At 46.1% G+C, this 27253-nt stretch overlaps 1 protein-coding gene across 1 annotated transcript in view; it reads right to left on the bottom strand.

The window, feature by feature from the left end:
• Positions 1–9048: 9048 nt before the first annotated feature.
• The window catches only part of PIWIL2 (piwi like RNA-mediated gene silencing 2), a 32485-nt gene continuing 14280 nt past the window's right edge, over positions 9049–27253 (bottom strand). Inside the window, exons 13-22 of the mRNA XM_065399074.1 lie at positions 26270–26410; positions 24834–24947; positions 23856–24044; positions 20612–20713; positions 18903–19022; positions 18119–18207; positions 17149–17254; positions 13276–13529; positions 12246–12353; positions 9049–9205 (exon numbers count right to left, since the gene is read on the bottom strand). Coding sequence (XP_065255146.1) covers positions 9049–9205; positions 12246–12353; positions 13276–13529; positions 17149–17254; positions 18119–18207; positions 18903–19022; positions 20612–20713; positions 23856–24044; positions 24834–24947; positions 26270–26410 — 1380 coding nt within the window. The remainder of the gene's footprint in view (positions 9206–12245; positions 12354–13275; positions 13530–17148; positions 17255–18118; positions 18208–18902; positions 19023–20611; positions 20714–23855; positions 24045–24833; positions 24948–26269; positions 26411–27253) is intronic.

The raw sequence follows: 27253 nt of genomic DNA, 5'->3' as shown, positions 1-27253 counted from the left end.
AGGGTGCTTTTGGGCGCCTGTCGTCATCCGTCCGTCACTCCCGCCCTCCCTCCCTCCCTCCCTGAAAGCGCCGGCGGGAAATCAGTTCGCGCGCTTTTCTGATTACTGACAGCGCGGACGCCACAGCAGTGCGAGCATGGATCCCGTTGCGACCATCGCTGCAGTTGTGGCAGTTCTCAATGCCTCGCAGCTTCTCATCCACCTGTACCAGAGGCAGCTGCAGATAAATCATGAGAGGAGGCTACGGCACCACCGTGACGGCATGAAGTCGGACACTAGCTCCGACCTCTCAGAGAACATGAGACCCAGCGCCCAGGACATCTCGCTGTCACTGGGTCTTGTGGATACTGTTGAACGGCGATTCTGGGCCCGTGAAACAAGCACGGAATGGTGGGACCGCATAGTGCTGCAGGTCTGGGATGAATCCCAGTGGCTGCGCAACTTTCGCATGCGGAAGGGGACTTTCCTCGAACTGTGTGAGTTGCTGTCCCCTGCCCTGAAGCGAAAGGACACCCGGATGCGGGCAGCCCTGACTGTCCAGAAGCGAGTTGCCATAGCCCTCTGGAAGCTCGCAACGCCAGACAGCTACCGGTCCGTCGCTAACCACTTTGGTGTGGGCAAGTCTACCGTGGGGGTTGCTGTCATGCAAGTAGCCAAGGCAATCGTCAAGCTACTGCTATCTAAGGTAGTGACCCTTGGAAACGTGGAGCTCATCAGAGATGGCTTTGCCGAGATGGGATTCCCAAACTGCGGTGGGGCTATAGATGGGACTCACATCCCTATCCTGGGACCGGACCACCAGGCCAGCCAGTACATCAACCGAAAGGGCTACTTTTCCATGGTGCTGCAAGCACTGGTGGACCATCGGGGACGGTTTACTAATATCAACGTTGGATGGCCTGGCAAGGTTCATGACGCTCGGGTTTTCAGGAACTCTGGTCTGTTTAGACGGCTGCAGGAAGGTCTTTACTTCCCGGACCACAAAGTAACTGTTGGGGATGTGGAGATGCCTACAGTCATCCTCGGGGACCCTGCATACCCGCTAATGCCCTGGCTCATGAAGCCCTACACTGGCGCACTGGACTCAGGGAAAGAACTATTCAACTACAGGCTCAGCAAGTGCAGAATGGTGGTGGAGTGTGCTTTTGGCCGTCTCAAGGGGAGATGGAGAAGCCTACTCACTCGCTGTGATCTCAGCGAGACCAATATCCCCATTGTGATAGCTGCTTGCTGTGTGCTCCACAATTTGTGTGAGAGCAAGGGGGAGACCTTTATGGTGGGGTGGGAGGTTGAGGCAAATAGCCTGGCTTCTGATTACGCCCAGCCAGACAGCCGGGCGATTAGAAGATCCCAGCGGGACGCGCTGTGCATCAGGGAGGCTTTGAAAGCCAGGTTCCTGACTGAGCAGGGTCTCCAGTGACTGTTTACTTTGTGGACACAGATGCTGAACCTGCCCCCGTTTCTTTACCCAGTTACTGTTGACTATCCTTCCAAGTTACATACCCCCTTCCCCACCTTCCCAACAAATAAAATCTGTTCCGTTTTGTTAATGAACAAAGTTCTCTTTCTTACTGTTTTCGCGGGAATGTTTTAAACCGGGGACGCAGACTGTGGCGGGGGGCGGGTTTACTGTTCTGATGCAAATGATGCTTCTAAACTCCGGGAATGACAGGCTCCGCAGTGCTGGATTGGTTGTTTCAACGCAGCCTGCCAGCAGTCCTGGGCGGGACTGCGTGTATGTGTCGGCCAAGTGACTTTCTGGCAGGGGGCGGAGGGTAACAGACCCCCTGCTGCGTGGCTCTCTGATCCAGGATAAGGACCGCGGCATAAGATCTATAACTGCCCTCCCCCGCCACAAAGTCACAGATCAACCCCCTCGCACCCCAGAACATGAAAACCGCCTCCCTGACTGACCAGGGCAACTGGTGACTGCACTGTGTATGTGTCCTGATGCTGGACCTGCCCCCGCCTCTGTAGCCTGCTACAGGTGACTGTCCTGTCCAAGTAACAAACCCCTTCCCCCCCCTCAGACAGAATCTCCTCTAAAAGACACTCTCGGAAACAGTACTTAACAGCAACAGATGTTTTATTATGAACCGCACATGAAAAGGGGGGGGAGGAAACTTGGACGTGGGCTAGTGTGAGATGGGTAGGAAAGGACTTTTCAAAGTTTGTGGAACGAGAGCCTTCCATTGCTGCAGCAGTGTGCAGGGGCCGACTGAAAGTTTTAACGGCCCTTGCCGCCCCTCCTTCTTTGGACTTTTGGTGAGGGGGGTGTGGGACTTGGTGGCGGGGGAGGGCGGTTAGAGATAGACAGCAGCAGGGCTCTGTCCTCCTGCCTCCGGTCTTGCAGAACATCCACTAGGCGCCGGAGCGTCTCCATTTGCTCCCTCATTAGTCCAAGCAGGGTTTGAGTAGCCTGCTGGTCCTCCTGGCCACCTCTCCTCCCGTTCCATGACTGCTCTGTGCATTTGTGACAAGTTCTCCCTCCACTGTGTCGTCTGGGCTGCCTGCTCTCGTGAGCACTCCATTAGTTCATAAAACATGTCTTCACGCGTCTTCCTCTTCCTTCTCCTAATCTGCGCTAGCCTCTGGGAGTGTGATGCCAGGCTGGGTTGGGAGACGTTCGCAGATGTGTCTGTGGGAATGGGAAAAAGGGAGTGAATTCCTGAGACAGATAAATGAAGTTGCTAACAAAGAACATAGTCTTTCTCTGTGAACAACACCATGCACTGGACCTTTCACATGCGCACTCAGGACAAGGTCGAATTCTCGGCCCTCGCCTTCAGTGCCTGGGGTCCTGCAGTTGCGATCAGAGAAGCGTTGCAGGACACCTCTACTTCTGTTGCAGGAAAGCATGGTAAGCCGTAGACTTGTGGCAGCTTAAAAATGTAATAGTAGCACTGGGCTCCTTTCGTACTGAATGCAAGGCCACTCTCTGCTGGCAGCAATCAGGGAAGCATGAGCTCTGCCCCTGTCCCACCACCTCGCGGCTGTCCCCGGGAAAGCTCCCTGTATGCTGCCCCTCTGCCGCCTCCACCGCGTGGCTGCAAAGCAGTCCCAATACTAACATTCCCCTCCCTAATTTAAAGCAGGGCGTCATGTGTGATATTACTCTCATGAGGATCTCGGAGACCGAGAGGGGAAGGATGCTTCGGGAGACCATGCAGAGGCCAGGGCCGTATGCCGCCATGCTGTGCCGTGCCATGATCCCGGACTACCTAATGGACTCATGGCGTGTTACCATGGTGGACCGAACAAGATCGCCCTGCCGCGGAACCTGATGCGCATGCTTGAGCGGTACCTCCAGGAGAGCTATGCCGAGCTATCCCAGGAGGACTCTCTGTCCATTCCCGGGCACATTGACCGGCTTTTCCTTTAAGTGCAGCATAAGGGACTACAGAGTGGAGCGTCCTGTGGTGGACTAATCATGAATATCCGGACATTATTTGATTTTTTATACATAGTTAGGACTAAATAGTTGACTAAGCCAAATAAATCATGAACACCAAATTGCTAATATCGTTAATATTACTGTTTTGTTATAAATAAAAGTTTCTATGTTTAAATGAGTGAATGAAAAGCCCATTCTTAACAATATAAATATTCCAGTTATGTTAAAATGAAATGTTTAGATGTTTAAAGCACTCACTGCTTGATCCTTCCCCTGATTCGGTGTCCGGGGTAAGGGCTGTGGACGGTTGGTAGGGGATCTCGGTAAGGGTGATGAAGAGATCCTGGCTGTCGGGGAAATCAGCGGTGCAAGTGCTGTCGACTGCCTTGTCCTCCTCATCTCCTTCCTCATCTTCCCCGTCACCTAACATTTCCGACGAGGAACCGGCCGTGGACAATATCCCATCCTCGGAGTCCACGGTCAGTGGTGGGGTAGTGGTGGCGGCCGCACCTAGGATGGAATGCAGTGCCTCGTAGAAACGTGATGTGTGGGGCTGGGATCCGGAGCGTCGGTTTGCCTCTTTGGTTTTTTGGTAGCCTTGTCTCAGCTCCTTGATTTTCACGCGGCACTGCGTTGCATCCCGGCTGTATCCTCTCTCTGCCATGGCTTTAGAGATCTTCTCGTAGATCTTTGCATTCCTTCTTTTGGAGCGCAGCTCTGAAAGCACGGACTCATCGCCCCACACAGCGATGAGATCCAAGACTTCCCGATCAGTCCATGCTGGGGCCCTCTTTCTATTAGATTGCACGGCCATCTCTGCTGGAGAGCTCTGCATCGTTGCCAGTGCTGCTGAGCTCTGCACGCTGTCCAAACAGAAAATGAGATTCAAACTGCCCAGACAGGAAAAGGAATTCAAATTTTCCCGGGGCTTTTCCTGTGTGGCTGGTCAGAGCATCCGAGCTCGAAGTGCTGTCCAGAGCGTCAACAGAGTGGTGCACTGTGGGATAGCTCCCGGAGCTATTACCGTCGATTTCCATCCACACCTAGCCTAATTCGATATTGCCATTTCGAATTTAGCGCTACTCCTCTCGTTTTCGAGGAGTACAGAAATCGAATTTAAAAGAGCTCTATGTCGAACTAAATAGCTTCGTGGTGTGGACGGGTGCAGGGTTAATTCGATGTAACGGCGCTAAATTCGATATAAACTCCTAGTGTAGACCAGGCCTCAGATACATCACACTCATGCCTTCGGCAGCATTTCTGAGCCCTCAGTGCATTCATGCACAATACCTGGGAAGCAGTTTTGACCCTTTGGGCTTACACCCCGACAAGATCAAGTAACAGAGATAAGCCAAGCAGGAAAAACAGAGCGAATGTAGTTTTTTCAGTCTCCAGGGCTACCTCTCTATTACCACGGGGCTGAAAGCACACACTGTAGCCCCACACCCCACAGGCTGCATAGTAAGGGTAGGGCAGCGGTCAGCCTACACATAAAAGTGTCATCTATTTCCCATAAATGCATCTGCCAGCCAGCGTGCAAACATTGTGACCAGCCAGCTTGCCTCTTAGTTTTAGTCCCCCCCAAAAAATCACAAGAGCCAACTCTGTGGAAAGCCAGCCACTAGCGTTATTTCAATTTGGCTACACAAAGCACAGGAGAAGACCCTGTGCTGAAGGCTGGTATGGAGGGGAGAAGACAGATAACGACTGGATAATCCCACATGTCTTTCACATCAATTTTTATCAACCAAATCCTTTCTTTAGCCTCAGACTATATAATCTCACCCTCAGCTAAGGCCAGGGATTTACATGCCTGCACCCAGACTAGTGATTGGAGGAAGCAAAAAGATCCCTTAGGTCAAGAAATAAACTGAGTGAATGAATGAATCAAATCAAACCCTGCTTGGGAGCAGTTACATATCACACCGCCCATCCCCCTTTACCAATTTGGGAGACTGTGTCAGCTCCTCTTCCTGATGGTTATCAGCGCACTGGTTACATTCTTCATTCAGATACCTGTTCAATCTGATGAATTTGTCTGTTTCTAAATACATGCCTGGTGAGAGCCTGCTTTAATATCCTGGGCTTCCCTTACTTGCTCCAGTCTAGCAAACCACCTCTCTAATGGGAGATTTGGGGCATTTCACTGGAGTTCTCACCACTTAGAATTGGAACAGTCCAATGCAAAACACATTTTCAACACAGTAAAGAAAATATGTTTAACAGAGTTCTGTTATAATTTTACTGTGTTTAACAGAACTACACATTTATACAAAAGTTTTTCAACCATTCGGTATTAAAACTGAGAAGAGAGGCTACAAAACCAGGAATAGATACAAGATTCTTTAATCTACCCCCAGTCTTGAGAGGAGCCATTCAATTGGACAGATGCAGAAACTTTGCAAATGCAACTTCAAAATGAAATCCGATCATTTCACGGAGAAATCTTCAAGCCAAGAGTGTCAGTTCTAGATCAGCATCTCAACATATTCATAGAGTTTTAAAATTCTAGGTTTTTTTAGCCTCATCCCCTCACATACAAATAAAAACCATGATGATATATTTGAGCTTTTCAACTATTCAGCTTTCCTGAGGATGCTGCGTGCTTACGTGGCAACTGGAAAACGTTGATACTTTAAACAGCTACCCCAGCCTTAAGAGGAAGAATTAAAAAAATATTTTTCTTACGGTAACCGGTAACTTTTAAGCACATAGCTGCAAAAACAAATAAAATGTAGGATTCTGCTCTTTAAAGCATTAGATTAAAAAAAGGAAAATGAAGTAGAAATGCAAAAGCTTCAAATAAATTCCAGGGTGTCGCAAGGGATTTTTTGGACACGGATCAGGGAATACGTTGTCTTTGGTTTCATACAAGGACCAATATTTGTAAAGCACAATAATAAATAATAATAATCTGCAAAACACACTGAAAGCTACATTCAAAAAACAAAAAGTGCTATTGGAAGACACTGTCAGATTTTTGAAGTACACCCAGTGCTTTGGTTCTGAAACTAGGAAAAGGGCAAGTATTCAATACTATTGCATAGGCAGGGTGTTCATTCCAGAAACAGTCATTTTTTGGAACATGGACTATTTGTTTGAAACTGTTTACCAGAAAGATCAGTAACAGTTCCAGAAAAGCTTCCGGGTCACTAATCCAACAGCTCGTAATGTACTACTACTGAGGCATGGACTGTGGCCAACCCAATGATCTAGTTAAAGGTATATTTTAGAAGTCTTACTTCATGGACCATAATGGATCAGTTCACAACCTCAGCACCTTTTAAAGACACAAAACCTAGTTTTCCAGTAAACCAGCATTTCCTTTGGAGACGTTAATCATCTGTGTTTGGGCTTCTGGCTTTCTGAACTGATCATCTGACAACGTCAAAGGAACTTTTTCCCAGACTGCTGTGTAAATCCTGGGGTGTAAGCCGACCAATATGGTTTCATACATTTCAGGAGTTTTCTGGTCTATTGTAATCTGTTGTGGTAAACTAGAAACTACACAGAATAGGTGTAAAAACCTTTACAGAGAGGCAGAGAAAAAAGGAATGAACATACAACAAATGCAATTTTTATTTAGTTACTTTCATGCTCTCTAACCCAAAGCACAGACGAAGATGGGATAATATACACAGAAAACTTGATTATTCGGGGAGCTATAGGAGCAAAAGGCAGCACCTGATGGAAGGTAGGTGGGTGGTACAGTGGGCTAATGTACTGTGGCTTTCCACTTCTGAAAGCTAAGGAGCTAAAATGGCTTAAGTCACAAGTGGAACGAGTATGGTGGCTCAACCTAGTCCCCAGGCAACTCTCACGCCATTGCAGCAGCACTTCTGGCTGCTCCAGCACTTCGATTGGATAGCAGGGCAAGGCAATACCGGGACTGGAGCAGCAAGGAGCACTTCCTGAAATTCCCATTTGCACAAGGAGCAGATCATCAAGACAGTTCACCAAGTTGGCACAGTGAAAATGTACACTTACATCACATCATCACTCAGTCTCACACTCTTTAATGGAGCTGGAGCTCATCCTAGCAGTCACTGGAAGTGTTAGGTGCGTGCGACTGCCCCATGCACACCACTTCTTGTGTCTCAGGACATCCTATTAGCCCACGTGGGAGTGAGGAAGGAGGGGACTCCAGAAGAGCAGCAAATAACCCTCCCCCTGCCAAGTCTGAGGATGTCTTTAGTGTTTTCCTTGGGCTCTGGCTTAATGCAGCTCTCCTACTGCAACCCCCTCTAGGGTAAGAGTGCAGAACCAAGGGTTCATGGGAAAGCTGCCTTTCACCACGCTGATGCACAGTTTCTACATTACGCGTGGCCTTAGCCTGCACTACAGAACTATTTCTCTAGCACTGAAATGCAATAAAATCATCCCAAATGTAAACAGGAACTCTGTGTGAAGATCTAGCTTTCTCCGCCACCCAACACCTGCTGTTGTTTGTCTGAGATATAAACTCCTGAAGGTTGCATTTACAGTACAAGTGCTGAGACACCTCTTAAAAAGTAGGGGGGGGAAAAAAAAAAAGGCAGTGCCATGTTCCTTCTGACCAATGTATCCAGCCACCAGGCTAAAAATACCTGTCTCCTCAGGGCTTGTCTACACTACTGCTTAAGTCGATGTAACTTACATCGCTCAGGGGTGTGAAAAAGCCACCCCTCTGAGCTACACACATTACATGCACTTATGCGCTGTCCGCACCAGCGTTAAATCGGTGGGAGACACTTTCCCACCGACATAGCTTCTGCCTCTCGTTGAGGTGGAGTAATTACGCTGACGGGAGAGCGCTCTTCCATCAGCACAGTGCATCTTCACCAGACGCGCTACAGCAGCGCAGCTACATCAATGCAGCCAATGTAGCGTGGTAGTGTAGACTAGCCCTTAGCATGTCACCTGCATATGCTGAAGAAGTAAGCAAGCTCAAACTCTCCCTCACAATGGAACCCTGCAGTCCCATTTCCTTGGGCAACCAGCTGACTGGGAACAGATTTAATTGTCTGCAAACTGAACACTACCCTTTGAAACAAGATTTATCTGTTCCTGTTGCATCTTCACCTCCCTTTGCAAATGGCTGTTACCAGGCACCCGCTCTTAAATGGGTACTGTTAAGTATCTTTAACCTTAGGTCAACATTCCAGTCAAGCTAGCCCTACCTCTGCTGATTCTGTTCCTTTCCTATGACCAGCAACGCCCTGATCACACCCCTCCCTTGCTGTATGAAATTAACACCATTTACTTCTGTGCTGCTGAGCCTGCCTCAATGCCATTAGCCCAGCAGTGGGCAGGTGGGGTTAAAATGCTGCTGCACAGGCAGCATACTGCTTCTGTTTTCATACGCAGGAGAGCAACAGAAGTCAAGAAGCAGATTTCCCCACCGGATTATTGCATTGATTTTAAAGGAGGTTATGTTTCTGGGTCTATTGTTCAAGTGTCCTTTAAGTAACCAAGTAAAAAGAAATGCAGAATATATGTATTTATAAAAACAAACTTAGAAGATAATCTCCTTTTATATGGCTGTCAGAGGCACCGGTGTGCAGTGTCCCCTCAGAAGGTGACCACAGAGCAATGAAAGCTCCATCCAAGAGGCTCCCTTCTCCATCTGCTGATTGAGGAGCTAGATTCTCCCCTTCACCTCCCAGCGTTCCAGGTTACAGGAAAAAGAGTCTCTCACAGAGCTGAATAGCTGGTTCATGGTGCAGAAACTGTCCTGCGAGAAAGGCCAGCTTGTGAGCATATTTGCAGGGGGCTGGAACTCGGATAGTGCCTGGCCAGTTCCAGTACATGTGGCAAAGCTTGAAAGTCAACCTAGAAACAACAGGAGGAAAGACGATTCCATTAGAATTCATACCTCCCTACTTGGGACACTGTATGTCTAACCCACAGCGAACACCATATGTTTGTGGAGGGCTGTCTTTTCAAGGTCACCGGATAGGAGCGCTTTAAGGACCAAATCCTTCTCTCACTGAATTGCCATACTGGGGCAAACCGTTAACCTAGCTCTGACAGCAGCCCATGCAACATATTTTGGACACTAGGAATCTCCAAAGGTATTAGATCAGCTTTATTAACAGTATATGTATCATTAGGAGCTAGGGATTGTCTTCTGGCTCCACAGGGAGTTACAAGGAGCTTTCTGCAGGAATTAAAATAACTGGGAGGTGATACATCAATGCAAATCCCTAGGCAGGTATACAAGGCAGGAGAAGTCCTCCTGCCTTGCGGGAAGTTGCATATACCAGTTTGAGCTTGTTAAAAGGAGGCTACCAAACAAAGAACTCAGCTGTATAAAGTGACCACCGTCACATAAGGGAGAGGTCACTCTCACTCGATCCAAGAACTGACACAGCTATAACCTAGGGACCCCCTGATGCCACCTGATAGAGAGCACAGGGGGTGCATAGGGTTGTACAGGAGTCCCCTGGGTCAGACATCTGCATACTAGTTCACCAAAGGGGCATGTGAGGCCTCTACTGAAAGCCATGAAAAATGTACATACAGATAATATTTATGTATTTATATTGAAAGTTATGCTCTTAGAGTTCAGGCATGTCACCAGGAGGTGACAGATTGGATATGTTCCTTTCAGGAAGGACGTAAATGACACCTACCTACCTGTCCATTTGTGTACTGTATGCCTTACACTGTGTGCCTATGTGCATACTTAGCCAGGGATGAATTGAGAGATTATAACATCTACAGGAACAAATACTGGGGAGTTTCCTGTTCATGAATTATGACAAATGATTGGTCTGGTATATCCTGGAGTGTGAAGAGACACTTAATCCTTCACTTCGAAGAGACACTGACAGGATGCATGTCTCACAACAAAAAGGTCACGGCCTGCCTACAGGGATTTTGGGTGAGCAATACTCTTACGTCTAATAAAATATCATGTTAATTAAGCCTAGGCTCTAGAATGCATGCTATGATTTTATTTTATAATGTAACTGTTTCCAATACTTCTAGTTGCTACTACTTGACTTTCTGTGCTTTGTTAAATAAACTTATACTTGATTTCACTATAAACATATTTAAGTGCTACTTGTTAACTGGAGTGGTGAGTAGAGGTGACAGTGGGGTGCACTGTTGCTTTGGAAGCAGTGGAGTGGTGAATCCCATGAGTGTTCATGGAGCAGAGATTGGACACTCAATGGAGAAGCTTGGAGGGCTTGATGGTTGGAATGTGCCCAGCACTAGTCTGCAGCGGGACAGTGGAGCCTGCGTAGGCTGAGAGAGGAGGGCTTGTTTTGTCCGTGGCCAGTGGAGCTGGGGAGCCGACCTCCAACAGGCACAGACAAGGCTTCCTTATGCTAAGGGCAGGTGGTAGCGAGGTGCCTCACAGTCCTGGGTACCCCCAGAAAGTGTCACAACAACCTTGTGACTAACAGGGACAGCCACTGAGGACAGGGTTTGAAGGACTCTGTTCCTAACAGGGTCTCCATGTAGAAGACGGGCGACTGGCTGGTAAGCTGAGACCTACACATTAAGATATGTTTTCTCTGTAATGCTTCTGTTCTGAACAAATAATACTTTGCTTTATGAAGGCTGGATGGTCACTGATTAACCCTGCCATTACCCAAGAAAAAGAACGGCAGGTACTGAAATGAAGTCGGATTTGACAACATTATCAGTGAACTGCAACTTAAATGCTCAGTCTAGAGGAGGGGAGTCAAAGGCCCGTGCCCCAAGAGAGGTGATGGCTACAGGCCTGAGACTCTTGAAGAGGCAACAAAGGGGATCAGAGGTGCAGTTACCTCAGGAAGTGTGATAGCCAGCACCAGCTACTTCAGAGAAAGGTGCAAAAATCCCTAGTGGACAATTATGGAATAATCTACCCACAGGGGAAGTATGTTCCTGATCCTCTTAAAAAAAGCAATGACCTACTTAATGCAAACTGTGCATATGCTCATTATCCATAGATTTCTAACCGTTTTTTGAATCCTGCTCAATTATATATTGTCATTGGCAGTCAGTTCCACAGGCTAATTGCTAATTATACATTGTATAAAGTAGAGTTTCTTTTTATCTGATTTACATGTATTGCTTTTTTCAATTTCATCGATTCTCTCCCTGTTCTTGTATAATGAAGAAGGGTAAACAGGAACATCCAATCTGCCTTCTCTGTACCATTCATTTTTGAGTCGTTAGCCAATGAACTAAGGCACGACGGGAAGTAATTTCACCTCACTCTTTGTAAAGGTACATGTTGGTCTCTATCTAACTTCCAAATGGAGATTGTTTTGCAACAACAGGCCTTGGGGAAAGTTCCAGCTTTGCTGCTGTGTATTGCAAGAGAATTTCTCAATACTAAGTCCTGTTGGAGAACAAGAGATTACAAGAAATGGATGTCAAACTCTGATTGGTTTGGCATCATCATTGCTGGACTTTTGGCCATGATTCCCCCCGCGCTCCTTCAATAAATTCAGAAATATCTCGAGCTAGTATTTCCTTGAAAAAGAAAAATGGGAAATAATATGCAAAGATGCCCAACTCGCAAGTGATCCCGCCTTACCTAGTAGGACAAATTTTGCAAATAAACTCAGAGATATTTCCAAAATGAAGATGTGCCATGCTGGATCAGACCACTGCACCAGTAAGTCCAAGACGCTGACTCTCACAGCAGTAGATAGCCAGCATTTCGGGGGGTGGGGAGCAGTTGCTAAATGCACCTCTGCAATCACATCAGAAGGCACAAGGAAGTAACTTCCACTTCTCTTTAGGGCAGGATTTGGACAAAGACCAGAGTTACATGTCATCAGCGCCACCTCCAGCTACTCAGCCTCTCTGCTGTGCAACTTTGTAGCAAGGGGTGTTTGAGGAAGACCCCCCTGCTCAGTGCTCTCACCTTTGCATGTGGTCAGGACTGAGGTTGGCTGTGTTAAGCACACAGATATAGTGAGTCGGGATGCCGCAACCCTGTCGGATGTGATGAGACAACAAGTAAAAATCCACCCTGAGAAGGATAAAGAGAAACACTTTAAAGAGTCAAGTTGTCCACCTGTAAACAAGAGAAAAGCCCGTGGCAGTTCCTTAGGTAGGTCTGTTAAAGGGGGTTTACACCTGAAGTTGAGTTTGCTTTATCAAGGTTTCATTCTAAGTTGAAATCACAGCATGACCTCACTGCCTACTCCCTCAGTGTATCTTCTCCAGGGGTACACTAGCATCTAGACATCAAGGATACAGCAGCAATACCTAAGAGCTGAATATGTAAGTGGGCCTTTCGTTCCCAAAGCACTTCGGTCTATATTCATGCAGCACGTTTTGTGGTGGAGAGCAACCAGTACCGTGGGGAAGTGGATGGGAAATTTTGAGCAAGGACAGAGCAAAACCCCTTCTTATAAAATGCTTGGGGTATGTTTTATGCAGTGTTGTAGCTGCGTTGGTCCCAGGATATGAGAGACACAAAGTGGGTGGTATAGTATCTTATTGGACCAACTTCTGCTGGTGAGAGAAACTAACTTTTGACTTACATAGAGCTATTATTCAGGGGTATGTAACATACACAGAGAACAGATGGGACCCTCTTTGCAAGGTCTAATGAGAAAGCGCTCCAAAGTAAATGGCATTGTTACATAAGGTATCCTACTGAGGCAGGTAAACTAAGGGCTGAATTGAACTTCTGGGGTCTAGAAAGTCTAGGTACCAAATTCGTTAGACCATCCCCTCTGGCTATAATTGGCAGCTTCCTGCTATAAGCCAGTGCTGAGCCATATTCAACCCTTTGCTCTGGAATTGAAATATGCACTAGGTTTCCACAAGCTAGTAATGCAATGTAACTTGACTCTCCACTTTTATTGGCAGTTACAGAATGGTGAGGGGGCAGAATATATGGATGCTGGCAGAGAACAGACTTTTGTGGGTTGCCTGCCACTCACCAATCTCTACTGGTGACAGTATGGTCAATTACAGTCCCTGGAGCGGGGGCTACAAAGTGCTCAGTGGACGCAGAGTAGAGATTGATGCTGATTTTCTTCTGAACCACAAAGACCACCATCTTGGGCTGGTAGTTCTCAAAGGCTTCAAAGCATTTCTGGAGCTGTGGGATCTCGTAGCTGACCACTGTGTTCAGCTGGCTGTCTGACACTCCATCTCTATAAACTGCTATCTTCTCAGGCAGACAGTGGTTCACCTGAATAAGAAACAAGACAAGACAAAGAATGGAAGCTCCTTCACTGGAGGTTTTCCAAAGGAGACTGGATAGCCATTATGTTGGATGGTTTAGAAACAACAAATCCTGCATCTTGGCAGGGGGTCAGACTAGATGACCCTTCTGGTCCCTTCTAACCCTATGATTCTAAGAATGGTCTAGGGTAACATGGGTGAATTTGATGTCTTAGTGCAGCTTCATGCTGTGAAGGAGGCCAAATTATATTTGGAGATTATGGTCTGAGAGTCCACAAATATAAGGTCAAGTACCATTCTTGATCTGTAACAGAGTACCCACTGACATCAAAGGGCAGTTTGCAAAGTTGAGTGTAGGACATGGACCTTTTAGTTAAAGTCACTGCGGTATGCAGCATCACTTGATGGGAAAGAGGTCAGTAACTGTGAACCTAAATTGCTTGAAAAATCTGACTCTATGTGTTATCATAAGCATTAAGAGTTAACACCTAATTTTGAAGAAGTATTTTTCAGGCTGACACAGTGCTGCATCAGTTTCTATTTGGAAGGTTATAACCCCAACCACATGGGCTAGAACAGGGGTAGGCAACCTTTCAGAAGCGGTGTGCCGAGTCTTCATTTATTCTCTTTAATTTAAGGTTTCGCGTGCCGGTAATACATGTTAACGTTTTTTAGAAGGTCTCTCTCTCTAAGTCTATATTATATAACTAAACTATTGTTGTATGTAAAGTAAACAAGGTTTTCAAAATGTTTAAGAAGCTTCATTTAAAATTAAATTAAAATGCTGATCTTACGCCGCCAGCCTGCTCAGCCTACTGCCAGCCTGGGGTTTTGTTCACCTAGGCCTGCAGTGGGCTGAGCAGGGCGACTCGAGGTCAGGGCAGAGGGGTGGGGGGTGTGTGTGGAGGTGCAGGGCAAAAGGCTGGGTGTGGGGGGAGTTCAGGGCAGACGGCTGAGGGTGTGTGGAGGTGCAGGGCAGAAGGCTGGGTGTGTGGGGGGCAACTCAAGGTCAGGGCAGAAGGTTGGGGGGGGTGGAGGTGCAGGGCAGAAGGCTGGGTGTGGGGGGGTTCAGGGCTGGGGGTGTGTAGAGGTGCAGGGCAAAAGGCTGGGTGTGGGGGGGTTCAGGGCTGGGTGTGTGTGGAGGTGCAGGGCAAAAGGCTGGGTGTTGGAGGGACTCGAGGTCAGGGCAGAGGGCTGGGGGAGATGTGGAGGTGCAGGGCAGAAGGCTGGGTGTTGGGGGCGACTTGAGGTCAGGGCAGAGGGCTGGGGTGTGTGGGGGGTGCAGGACAGAAGGCTGGGGGTATGGGGGGTGCAGGACAGAAGGCTGGGTGGGTGTTGGGGGGAGGTCAGGGCAGAGGGCTGGGGTGCAGGGCAGAGGGCTGGGGTGATCGGCTCATGGGGGTGCTCCCAGCCCCCTGCCCTGAGCGGCTCATGGCAGGGGGCTGGGAGGGATATGCCCTGTTCCACCCACTTCCTCCAGGCCCGTCCCTACCTCTCTCTGCCTGCTCTACGGAGCTGTGTGCAGCCTGCCGCTCTTTCCCCTCCCCCTCGCAAGGGCCATCCCGGCAGGGAGAGGGAGGAGGGGGGGGCAGAGGGGCCGGAATGCACCAAGCTGTGGGAAAAAGCGGGGGAGGAGGGAAACTTGGCTGTCGCAGGACCAAGCTTCTGCCTCCTGCCCCCGCAGAGGAGAGCGGTGGGCGGGGGGGCTGAGTGGGGCGGGGGGCCAGGACCCCCCCCCCCACCGCTCTCCCCTGCCGGGACAGGAGGCAGAAGCTTGGTCCGGTCGCAGCCAAGCTTCCCACCTCCCCTGCTTCTTCCCCCAGCGTGGCGCTTTCCGGCCCCTCCGCCCCTCCTTCTCTCACCGGCAGGCAGCGTGCCATTCAGAATCGGCTCGCGTGCCGTGTTTGGCACGCGTGCCGTAGGTTGCCGACCCCTGGGCTAGAAACTCATTCTTTCCTTGAAGTGAAAGCTTGCATTCTGTGAAACAGAATGGACCACAAAGACTACACAAATACATTGACACTTCTGGCTTTGACCACTGATCTTTTTACTTTGGGTTTAAATGCAGTCAGTCTACTTTTGGACACAAATAATGCCAACTTAACTGCTGCCCTGGAAGATGCTGGTTCATCGACTCCCATGTGGAATGAGTTTGCTGGGTCTCCGTCCAGGCCCAAGTGGACAAGTATCCACATTCGAAAAGCCACCATCACAATCAGCACCTTTCTGGACAGCCTCATCAAAAAGGCTAAGGACTGAATGGGCCACGGAAATTGAATCCCCCTTCTCCCACTAGAAGGGGGCTCGTTTTAGAGCACTATTAAGGCATATTCACAGGACAGTATTTGGAAAAGCTTGCCCTACCATGGCCCATGAAGGACCTGTCCTGCAAGTAGACTTCAGTTTCCAGAGTTGTTAATTTGGCACCTTCCACAAGAAGCACTCAAAAGATAAAAACCTACCGTATCTAATTTACATGTTTATAAATAGGACTGACTGCCTTTTAAATGAGTGCCTTTGCAACTCAAAACCCTAAAGCAGACCTAACCGTGTGTCTGGGAGCATGGCTTTATTTGTGGACACCTAGTGTAAATTAAAGCATATACACGACCCGCTGAAGTGGTGAAATAATCAAGAAGCTACATCCTGGTCCTTACACTTTCATACAGAATGTACCATTCCTTTCTTTGCACCGAGGGGATTTATGGTGAGATAAAAGGGCTGAGGTTATTCAGAGACAGGAGAATATAACCGCTTAAGACAGGTAGCAGTATTGAAAGTGAGAAGAGTCATTCAGCAATAGCTGCAGTTGTGAGCTAGGCCTCATCGAGGTAATTAAGCAAGTCCCTGAGATAAGGAAGGAAGATTAAGCATGCCGTGCCAAACAAGGGGCCATTTCAATTTTTAAATTCAAAGTGAGCTCTGCAAAGTCGTTTACTCACTTGCTTAACTTTTAATTTGTTCTACTTTTCGTTTAGAAAGCCCAATTTAGTATCTTCCACTGATACTTCATATAGTAGTTTTTCAGTCAAGATGAACTCCAGGTTGTGTTGGGAATGTTGATACTCATGAACACATGGAGTTACAAACCCAATTATTCATGTACTGAAGCACAGTGGATAGGTGGATGCTACTTATTGGGTAAGAGCCAGTTTATGGTGCTTTCTTTGGACAGCAATCCAGTACGTAGGAATTACCAGACTGAGTCAGACCTAAATCCATCTAATCCAGTATTCTGTCTCTGACAGTGGCCAGCACCAGATGTTTTAGAAAAAGGTGCAAGATGCACATTCAGATATGGGACAAATCTGCCCCTCACACTGGTCTCTAGTAGTTAGAGATTGGCTTAAGCCCTGAAGCATGAGGTTTCATATTCCTTTCAAATTTTTTGTCATTAAATATAACAACTCTGGATATTCTTGATATCCATAGAACTATCCCATCTCTTTTAAAATCAATAAATGGTACCCACAACTCTTCACCCTAGGGTACTGAATAGAGATGGTGCCTGCACTCCTGAGTACAGAAAAGGAGATGCATGTTTCAGGCTAGGCACACTTTTCTCTTTGCAGTTTTATCCATTTCTTTTAGTGGTCAGCGAAGAGTCACCTACTATGTTTCCTCACCTCATAGAACTTCTGTAAGGCCCCGACCAGACAAAGCTTCAAACTGTCTACCATTTCCTGATGAGGCATCTGGAACACAACCCTAGAATACCACTTCGAGAGAGCACTTGTGGCAGAAAGAGAAAGATAAATATTACCTACAGGACTCTTGTGAGCCAAAGCCCAAAACAGTTCTACAATTCAAAACAAATTCAGCTCCAGCTTTGCATATATCTTTTCTCAGGCTGTTTCTAAAAGGATTCAGGCATACGGCAATAGGGGCAGCACATGATCAGAGATAATGCCAGGTGGTCCTTGGCATTTGGAATTGGTGACTGCAAACAAACAAGTTATTAAACCCTGTTGAAAAGGACAACCAAGGTTAAGTCAATATCTCTTGTCTTTTTTAGTAAGGGCAAGGCAGTGCCATAAAGCGACTTTATTGATAAAGAAAAGAGTTTCGCTTCCAGCCACGTGATGTAACTTTTCCACCAAAAATGCAACTCCCTAGCAGTGCAAGTGTAGGGAAACACTCAAGATCTGAAGACTTTTCATCAGTGTATGACAATGTGCAGCTTAATCACAGACACCACTTTTTCCTCCAGCAAGAGACTGTCAAAAGCCTGGAAGAGTAAGACAAACTTCCCAGAGAGAGTCTCCCGGTTTGCTATCAGCCAGGTCTTATTGTGTGTTTAGTTGACCAACACTTCAGAAAGCAGTGGGGAATACACAAGGAGAAAATTGATCAAAACAGCAACTGCCCTACTTGAGAACTATGCAGGATCTTCACTGTGACAGAGTAATCTGGAATGCTCCATTAAAGAACAGATCCATCTGTCTCCCTCTGTAGTCCATGGCATGCGTCACATTCTCTGCAAACACTGGCTGCAGTGTGAGGCGCACACATCAGCCAAACACTGAGCTGCTTAGAGGTCCAGGTTTTACAGGCATGTAAAGAGGTAGAACCTACTCTAATTTAGAAACAACTTACTGATTGGTGCTTGCAATGAAGCCAACCACAGAGCGCATTCCCCTGCTGGGATCATGGTACACATCCATGCCAATCACCATCAGCTGTTTCTGGAAAGGAGAAAGTTCCCCAGTGCACTGGGGAACTGTGAGTCAGAGGCATAACTCACCATTTCACTGGAAACTATATCTGAACTCTTTCCAAAGAGCAAAAAAGCAGAGCTGAATTAAATGCCAAGAGGGAGTTTCACCCTCGGCTTTAACCCCTGCAGTGGTCATAAAATCCCTGGAATTAATCAAAAGTGCTCGTTACCACCAGAGAGCTAACCAGATAGTTCATTTTATCTATCCTTCATCAGTACTGTGGCATACAACATCCCCCCCCTATGATGTAGGGAAGTGCTATTATCCCCATTTTACAGACGAGTAATGGAGGCACAGAGAGAATAAATGTGCAGGGAAGAGGTCTGTAGCAGAGCTTGGAATCAAACCCATGCCTTCCGAGTCCCAGGCTAGCATGCTGATGACCTGTAAGAGACAGGTTAAGGGTAAGAGTACATTCCCCCCATGAAAGAGGGAAGAAGGGGGATACATTTCAGAGAGGCTGAATACCCCTTTCACACTATGAACTATTCTTCCTCTATCCCATCTAGGATGAATTAATATTTGTGCATGCACACGGTATGTGTGTGTGTAAGTAAAATGAAAGGCCACAGAGAAGTCACAGATGAGAGCCCTGCACCTACAGGTAGGTCATTCAGGGTGCTGAAGCCTCCCTTGATGGAACTAACTTTTGCATGGCTTACCAATGGGATGTCCACTCCCCAGAGTTCCCCACCTAGCTTGCAATTAATCTGCAGTAGAATTTTCTGTGCTACGCTCCTTAATTTGTTTGGCTGGGTCATGATGGTCCGGGCATTGATGACCTGCAGCAATGGGAAATATTAAAAATCAGTTAACTCCAGCTAAGTTTTTAAGACTGCAAAAGCAGGGTCTACTTTTTTCCTCCCCATACTGTATTCCTACTATAAATCAATCATAAATTTAACAGATTATACTTGCATATTGCAAGGTGTCCAACTATACAACTTTAACGGCTGTTAAGTTTTTCCATTAGTATTCTATTTCTTTGCTTTTTCTCAAAGCTTTTAAGAAGTAAAAGTAAGACTTTGCATTTGTTAAAGCCTGTATAACCAAGTTCTGGTCCCTGGATCTGCAAGTGTAATTCTCATTAAGTCAAGAGTTTTGAATGTGCATCTGAGGGCAGAATTTAGCCTTCACTTAGCAAAAGTCTCATACGCAGCAAACACAAAAACTGATACCCATCCAGCCCTTTACCCCCAATTCATCCAAAGCTCGCAAGTATTTTTAAGGATGCTTACACCCTAGACTAGCTTTTATGTCCCTCTCCACCCATCGGAAAAGAAAAGATGTTTCCCCAAATGGAATGATGTTTGCATTACATCCCCCAGCAAACTAAAAAGTGTCTTTCTAGCAACTTTCACTTTTTTTTTTTTTTTTTTTTTTTTTTAAAAAACACACACACTATATGTGCTGGCTGTTGTACCTGCACTATCTTCCTCTTCTGAATGGAATCGAAGCTCCTCAACAGTTGCCATAGGTCTTACATTCACAACAGCTAAAGGAGAACCTCCTTTTGCTTAACTGGCAGGGGTCTGAGGTTTTGAAACAGGGGGATTTGAGTTCTATCCTTGCTGTTCCATTGGCCAAGGTGTGAAGCACATGAAGCCCCAGCTAGCCACAGCTACTTACAGAGATAACCATGAAACAGTTCTTTAAGGCTAGACACAATATTCACAAGCAAGGCAAGAGTCCACAACACAATTTGAATGCGACTAATTACAGATTAAATACAACCTATTGTTATTCTGCTATAGACAACATGACCACCAAGATGATGTTCCAGCCACCCGAGGCCTTTTTCTAGGCATGCCAACTTTGCTATACAGGCGAGTCTCATCTTACGCTGGGGTTACGTTCCGCTGTCAGCGCATAAAGCGAAAAAATCGCGTATAGTCAAAATTACATTGAGTGTAATGGCGGGCGGAATCGCCCGCACTCCAGGTACAGTATTTAAATTGTTATTTCTCTCTCTCTCTCTTTTTTTTGCCGACCGCGCAAAGCTGAATTCGCGCATGTTAAATGTGCGCAAGATGAGACTCGCCTGTACTGGACTTAATTTAGATGTATGCAGTAAATTACATGGCTTGTTCACTGTATACTTAAGGGTTAGGTTAAATGGTCATGATTTGATGTTACTGTAGGATTTTGTTTATTTTTAATTATAGCCAGATGAGCCTGCCTGCTCTACTGCTTCCAGAGGTGTACTGGCTCCAGAGAGAAATGTGACGGGAAGCTTCAAATGTAGACGAGGATGAAATGGACAGTATTTTGTGGTCTCATTCCAGGCAAGAACTTTGTGTATGGAATCCTTGTCTCCACCATGTCAAACCCCCACCCCAAGAAGTTATAATACCGCAGTGACCTGACTCACCTGAGAGGGTACTGGAGATTGCACACAGCACAGCTTTTTAATGGCTCCGTACAAGTCATCTCTGGTCCCAGTGATGATACATATGACCATCTGCATCTTACCCTTCAAGAGACAAATGCAGAGTCAGGCTTTAGCACCACAAATTTTGCTGGATGCTCACAAACTTTTCTCTGCCTTTGCAATGGAATGAATGCAGCACCCTGAGTAGCACTATGATGAAGGGAAGTAACACAATCCTGGGACATTAGCTCCCACTGTCTAATAAAGCAGCAGCCAAGAGCAGTATCACAGCTATTTGTCAGGGAGCAAGCAGAATCCTCACCAAGAGCCTATTACTGTAGTTACTGCAATACTCTTAAAGAATAGATTTGGTATTATTAGCACCTTCACAGTAACAACTGTGTGCCTCATTAGTTGTCAGGTCTCCCCAGCTCCCTCCACTCCCTTGTTTATACCTAAGGCTTGGAAATGGACTGGATTTGGGAGCACAGGTCTTCAGTAATAGCACCATGAACTGCGCAACCCCAATGTTCCTTTCTAGTATCAAAGCCCTTCACTGATGGGCTCACATCCAACCTCCATGACATGAACTACTGCAATTAAAGTAAACCTCGTGCCTCATTTAACTGAGATAACAAGCACCAAGGCGCTCATAGCTGCATGTTGTGAAAGATCCACTGCACAGAAGGCATTACTGCGGAGGGCTGGGAAATAATTGTTCCACAAATAACTAACGTAAACAGGCCAAGTCCTTATCACCATAACAGTGCAAAGGAACATTACAAGTGCAACATCTGCATTAGATCCCAGGAACAGAATGTGGGCAGGTAGCAAAGTCTCTCTCAAGACCTTTGCTGATCAGTTGCCTATCTTCAAGCGTCACAATCAATATGCAGCTCTTTATAGTTAATATATTAATTCAAGATAAACTATTGATAGGCTGCAGCTGAAGAGCAGAGCAACACCATAAGCAAGTCCCACAGAAACAGTCCACAAAGGGTAGACTGTGTCTAACGTGGCTAAGTAGGTCTCTTCCCCATGCACAGGGCCTTCAAAGCACTGCAGAGCTTTCCAGCTCCCATGATTTGTATTTAGGGCATACCCGAGTCCGATACCCTTGTGATACTGTATGACTGAAATATGACCATTTACATCCTCGATACTGCCACTGTTATTCAATTGCAACAAATCTTGTGCAAAGTATGTCCTATAAGGTGTCAATGGAAAAGTGATGATTTGCTAAATAAGATTATCCTGCTTAAATCCATGTATCATCACTGTATCTTAAATGTGGGTGTTACCCCAGGAACAAACACAAGGTAGTTTACATCCAGTCTAGCCAGCCCATTGTGAATGGGCTATTCAAGCTTGATGGCCCATTAAGGACATTTCACTCTAACAATGCGCCATAGAAGAAACTCATTCTGCCCAGACAACTCTTTCTGTGGATGGAGGGTGTTCGAGATTGAGCAGGAGGACCCAGAGGCGGATTGAGTAAACGGGCTTCTTTGTAGTGGTACTTGTACCCCTCGACCCAATTGTCGAGTAAGCACTGAATTAGTTACAGCACACTCTTTTTATCTAAGTTAGTATCTAAATACCTACATTTACTACACCACCACCAAAACCCTTATTGAGTAATATGAAGGCCCATACAATGAATATTAATAGCTACATACTGAATATAATTATCCCAGCCCCTGATTACTGTTTACAGCATTAAGCATATTCTACAGACAAATTTTACCTTGAAGATACATTTCTTTGCAATAATTGCAGCCACAAATTCCCTTGATCAGCAGTTCACAGGGAAGGGAGGAAGGGGCCATGAGCCTGAGCTTGTTTATGTAGCTGGGAAAGGAAGGGGGGGGGGTGAAGAGAACACCTCTTTGCACAAAGGGGATCCTTTGAACAACCACATTCCTTATGCAGCTGCAACACTTATCAATCCTTAACAAGCAGAAGGGAAGGGAGCGAGGTAGCACTTTATCTATCAAGCGCAAAAAAACGGTGCCTGCCCGTGCCTCTACACCCTAATACCATGTCAGCATACTAGCGGTTTCCCAGGTCTCTACTTAACCCTTACATATCCCAGGAGCCAATGGCTGCCTCAGTGCGTCAAAGCATGAAAGGATATGTGATATGCTCACGTGACCCTGGACTCCATCTTAGGCCAGTGACTTTTGCACAAACAGAGGCTATGAGCTGTGTCTGAACCAGTAAATTTCCAGGCACATGGCAAAGGGTATAAAAGACCCCTGAGATTACTCCATTTTGCCTCTTTCCTGCCCTGATTCTCTGAACTGTGGATTTACAACTAAGAGGACCATACTCAACTATGGACTGAGGACCTTCCAATCTTTTGGAAGCTACCAGAGATTTTACAAGCCAGCCATCTGTACCATCATTGCTACAAACCCAATATAAGGACTTTGCAATTATTGTATGTATATGATCTATTAACCATTAACAACTCCTCTTTTTTTCTTTTATTAATAAACCTTTAGATTTTAGTTACTAAAAGACTGACAGCAGCGTGATTATTGGGTAAGATCTGAGTTGCATATTTACCTGGCTATGTGGCTGATCTCTTGGTATTAGAAGGACACCATATGTGATAAAACTGGTTTTCAATAACCTCTCGGAGTCCAGTGTCTAGATGGTGAAATAAGGGCTGGAATGCCTAAGGAGACTGCATTTTTGACTTCTTGTTAACCAGCATGGTGAGACAGAAGTTTACTTTTGTTACTGGCTTGGTGTCATCTAATGATAGAATAACCACCAGTCTGCCCTATTTTTCAGCAGTTTGTTCTGAATCTGGCATTCTAAGCTGTGACCCACTGAGGCATGATGAAAAGGGGAGAAATGAGACACACAGCAGAGTGCAGCTTCTTCCCACCTCAAGGCAGGACCAGGCATACTGTAGCCATGATCGCTCAGTGTGGCTTACGTATCACTTAGCAGATGTCAAGCCAGCAGTCAATGCTTTACAAGAGCCCTCCTTAAAGACTCCAACGGAAACGTGGCGCACACACAAGAAACACAAGGAAAATACGCTATGCACACATGACTGTCCATGGATGATACTTGAAAGGATCCTCCCAAAGGGACAGATTAATAAATACATTTCTCATATGTGCAATCAGAGTGCCCCAATCTCCTAGAGGTACGAGAATGCCAACTGAACAGCTTTCTAAATAGGATTACCCAAACCCCATTCACTCTGTCCCTTCCTCCCCATTACCTCAGTGCCCAAGATGGATTTGATAGTCCTGGCATAGGTCTCTATTCGATCATCTTTCAATTCCACCCAGGCGGGCTGGTTTAACTGCATGCCAATTGGGCCAGAGACCTTCTCCAGCATGCTGACCAACTCTCGTGCTTGGTCCACGGCCCGTTTTGGATAAAACAATGCCCAGTAATGCATGGGAATCTAGGAGCAGAACCAGACAGCCAACATCATCAAATAGCCTGTATAAGTGAAGGTGATAGTGATTTCCCCTGAGGATCTTAAAACACCTTACTAAGCCATTAATAAAGCCTCACTACCCACCCACCGAAATAGATATATTTGTTTTACAGATGAGGAAACCACGGCACAGAGAAATTAAGTGGCATGCCCAAAGTCAAAGAGCTAATCAAAGAAAGAGCTGGTAAAAGGACTCAGAAGGCCCAGCTATTAGAAACGTCTTGCTTTCATATCCCACCAAATTTGAGGTAAGACAGCCAGAAAGCAGACAAAAGGTGCATCTGCACTGCAGAGTCAGCTTCCAGAGGCTCCACTCCTTGCTCTCCTGCAGCATAGACTCACCGTGTACTTCAGTCTACACAAGCTCGGGAGGAGAAAATTTTTAAAAAATTGCATTAAGTGATAAGAAGAGGATTCTGACTTCTAGTTCCAGATGGAGCACTTCCGAACATCTTTCTCCTAACTAGACACTTCAATGAGCATGCGCATTCTGAGGAAAGACTTTTCCCACTAACACCTTGGAAAGACAACCGTCGCCAATGTTAACAAAGCTAGTGCCTTGGAAAAATTCAACTCCATGTCCAGTAGGAACTGAAACAGTCTGGGCAGGACCAATACTAATTGTGGCCTTCTCAATTTAGAAATCAAAGGGACACTTTAACAAAACAAAACAAAAAAACCCACAGCTGAACAGGCTACTCCACTGTCTTCCTGGTACTGGGAAGCAACCTCTCTGTCTGCAAAGGAATTTACCGCAGAATTGACAGCTTCTCTTGTTATTTCTTTGGTCCAGTTTAGGTCCTCAGAAGTCATAAAAGAGCTGGTCCTCAGGCTTATTTTTTCCATGGGGAGAACGCGCCCTTGTGTCTGAAGAGAAGAGAAGAGAACAAGAGCCATATGCAACTGTTGTATACATGCATATTGCAGACATCAGGAAACGCTGCTGAAGTCCCCTCTGCCCTTCTAGTATGCGTACTTCATGTGATCTCACTTCATGCAGTGCAATATACCACTGCCAAATACATCAACATGGGAAAGAAAGGAGACTTTCTTCTTACTGTTCTTCCAATGAAGAGTACGTAAATAGTGTCAACTGAACTGTGTATTGTGAATTTATGTCTAAGCTGTGCCTTAAGAATTTTTTAGTTTGTTTTAATTTAATTTTATTTTTTTTTAAAAGAGTCAAAAGTATTGCCATGGGGAAGAAAAATCCAGACTATTAATATCAAAGCTCGATTAACAGAGTTAAAGTCAGGAAAGCCATAGTTAAAGGTTTTTCATTGTGTTTTTACATGCTGGCCCTTGTGTGTAAGCATTCTGAGAGGATCTCTCATTCCACCATCACTTAAATGCACTTTTTGTTACTAAGGAAAGGGGACAGTAAAAGGTGCAGTTTGGTTTTCAGCCATATGCAAAGTTGATGGAGAACAGGATCCAGTAAAGGTCAATGAATTGACAGAGCACTTGAATATAGCATATGGAACAACCCAGCACTAGCAGGGAGTGACACCTACAAGGGTCTTTTCCATCTCTGTCTAGGAGTCAATGGGAGGACATAGAACGTGCTGGGTTTTTAATTCACTGACATTCTATAGTTAGCTAATCGGCAGATTTCCAGTGGTTGCACCAGGAAGCCAGACAATTGTTTGTTGTGGGTATAAGAGAACACAGTGTGTGACTAAATGCCATATGGTCCCCTTGGCAGTGTGGTACACGTGCATCACAAGAGGATATGCCACATCCCCACCATTCAGAACCTGCTTCTGGTCTTGTGTGAATTCCATAGCGCACATGCTCTTACTAAGTCACTGTTACAGATGGATAAGATCTGCAGGGTTTGCTCTGAAGAGGAAGAAAAACATTACATAGTCTTACAGCATTAGGGTCATTAGGATGCAGGAAGTAACCACTTCCCTTAAAGAATCCCAACGGGTGACAATAATCTGCATTTCAATAGCACCTCTCAGAGTGCTTATAAAAGCATGGTATCAAATACATTAAACCCCCTCGCCCTTATGAAGTATTATCACCATTTTATAGATGGGAAAATGGAGTCAATGAGGTTAAGTGACTCATCCCAGGCCACAGCAAGCCCGTGGCAGAATCTGTAATAGAATAGAAGAGCCCTGTTATCCAGTCCCTTGCTCTAAGCACTAGACAATACTCATGTACGATGGGAAATATCTTACCTTATACACATCCTTGTCCAAACATAGTCCCCACCGTGACATTTCCTTGCTAGCAGCCTCATTCTCCTCAATCCTGTGCAGGAGATTACTCAGAGATGCGTGGTGCTGCTTAGGGCTCAGATTAATTTGATGGGTTAGGTCCTAGAGAGGATGGGTAAGGGAACAAAAGAAGTCACATTTGAGAATGTCACTATCCTGAGGTGGAACCGTATCGATATCAGACCTTGACTTGTATAGGCAATCACTTTCAGGATGATGTCACATATTATTCCACTGGCACAAGGACACCCAGGTGCAGTTTCATGAGCCATCAAACACACAGCAGCATACTGTATAAGCATAGACAACGCTGACAGTGATATAACAAAGCTATGTGCTTATGAATAAGTCACATGCTTCGAGGATCAGAGTGTGGCAAAATGTAAGTACTGGTCCAGTTGTTCCCAGGTAACTCCTTACATCAAAGGAGGAAGGACAGTGATTACTGAATCCCATTTATCTTGAGCCACATTACACAACATCTGGGGATTTGCTTACTTAGATGTTTATAATAGTGTGTTACCAAGCACCTAGGTGCCTTACATTTATAGGCAATTATAAAACATTGCAAGCTCCTCAGACTTCCCTGCCCCACTTTCTCTCTCGTACCACTTCACCCCCGCCCCCATAGCTAACCCATACCCACTCCCGAGCTCCAATCCCCTCTGTTGAAATAAGCCCATAATCCTGCAAAGGCCTGACAGATCTCAGGGCTCAGCCTAAAATCTCTACATTTGGGCTATGGCAGAACACTAGAGGGAGAATAGGTTTGAGAAGACCAAGCCAGTGGCTGTGCAGAGTTTAACCCTCAGGACTGGCCATGCAGGCAACCCACTGCACTCTCTCTCCTCTGACAGGAAAAGACAGAGCAAGGTGGATAGAAATCAATATGAATGTTATTGCATTAGAGGGGCTTAGTATAATCAAATCTAGTATGAATTGGCT

This window comes from Emys orbicularis, chromosome 2 (assembly GCF_028017835.1).
Source record: "Emys orbicularis isolate rEmyOrb1 chromosome 2, rEmyOrb1.hap1, whole genome shotgun sequence".
In the NCBI taxonomy this organism is placed as follows: domain Eukaryota; kingdom Metazoa; phylum Chordata; order Testudines; family Emydidae; genus Emys; species Emys orbicularis.
This window is presented reverse-complemented; position numbering and strand designations above follow the sequence as displayed.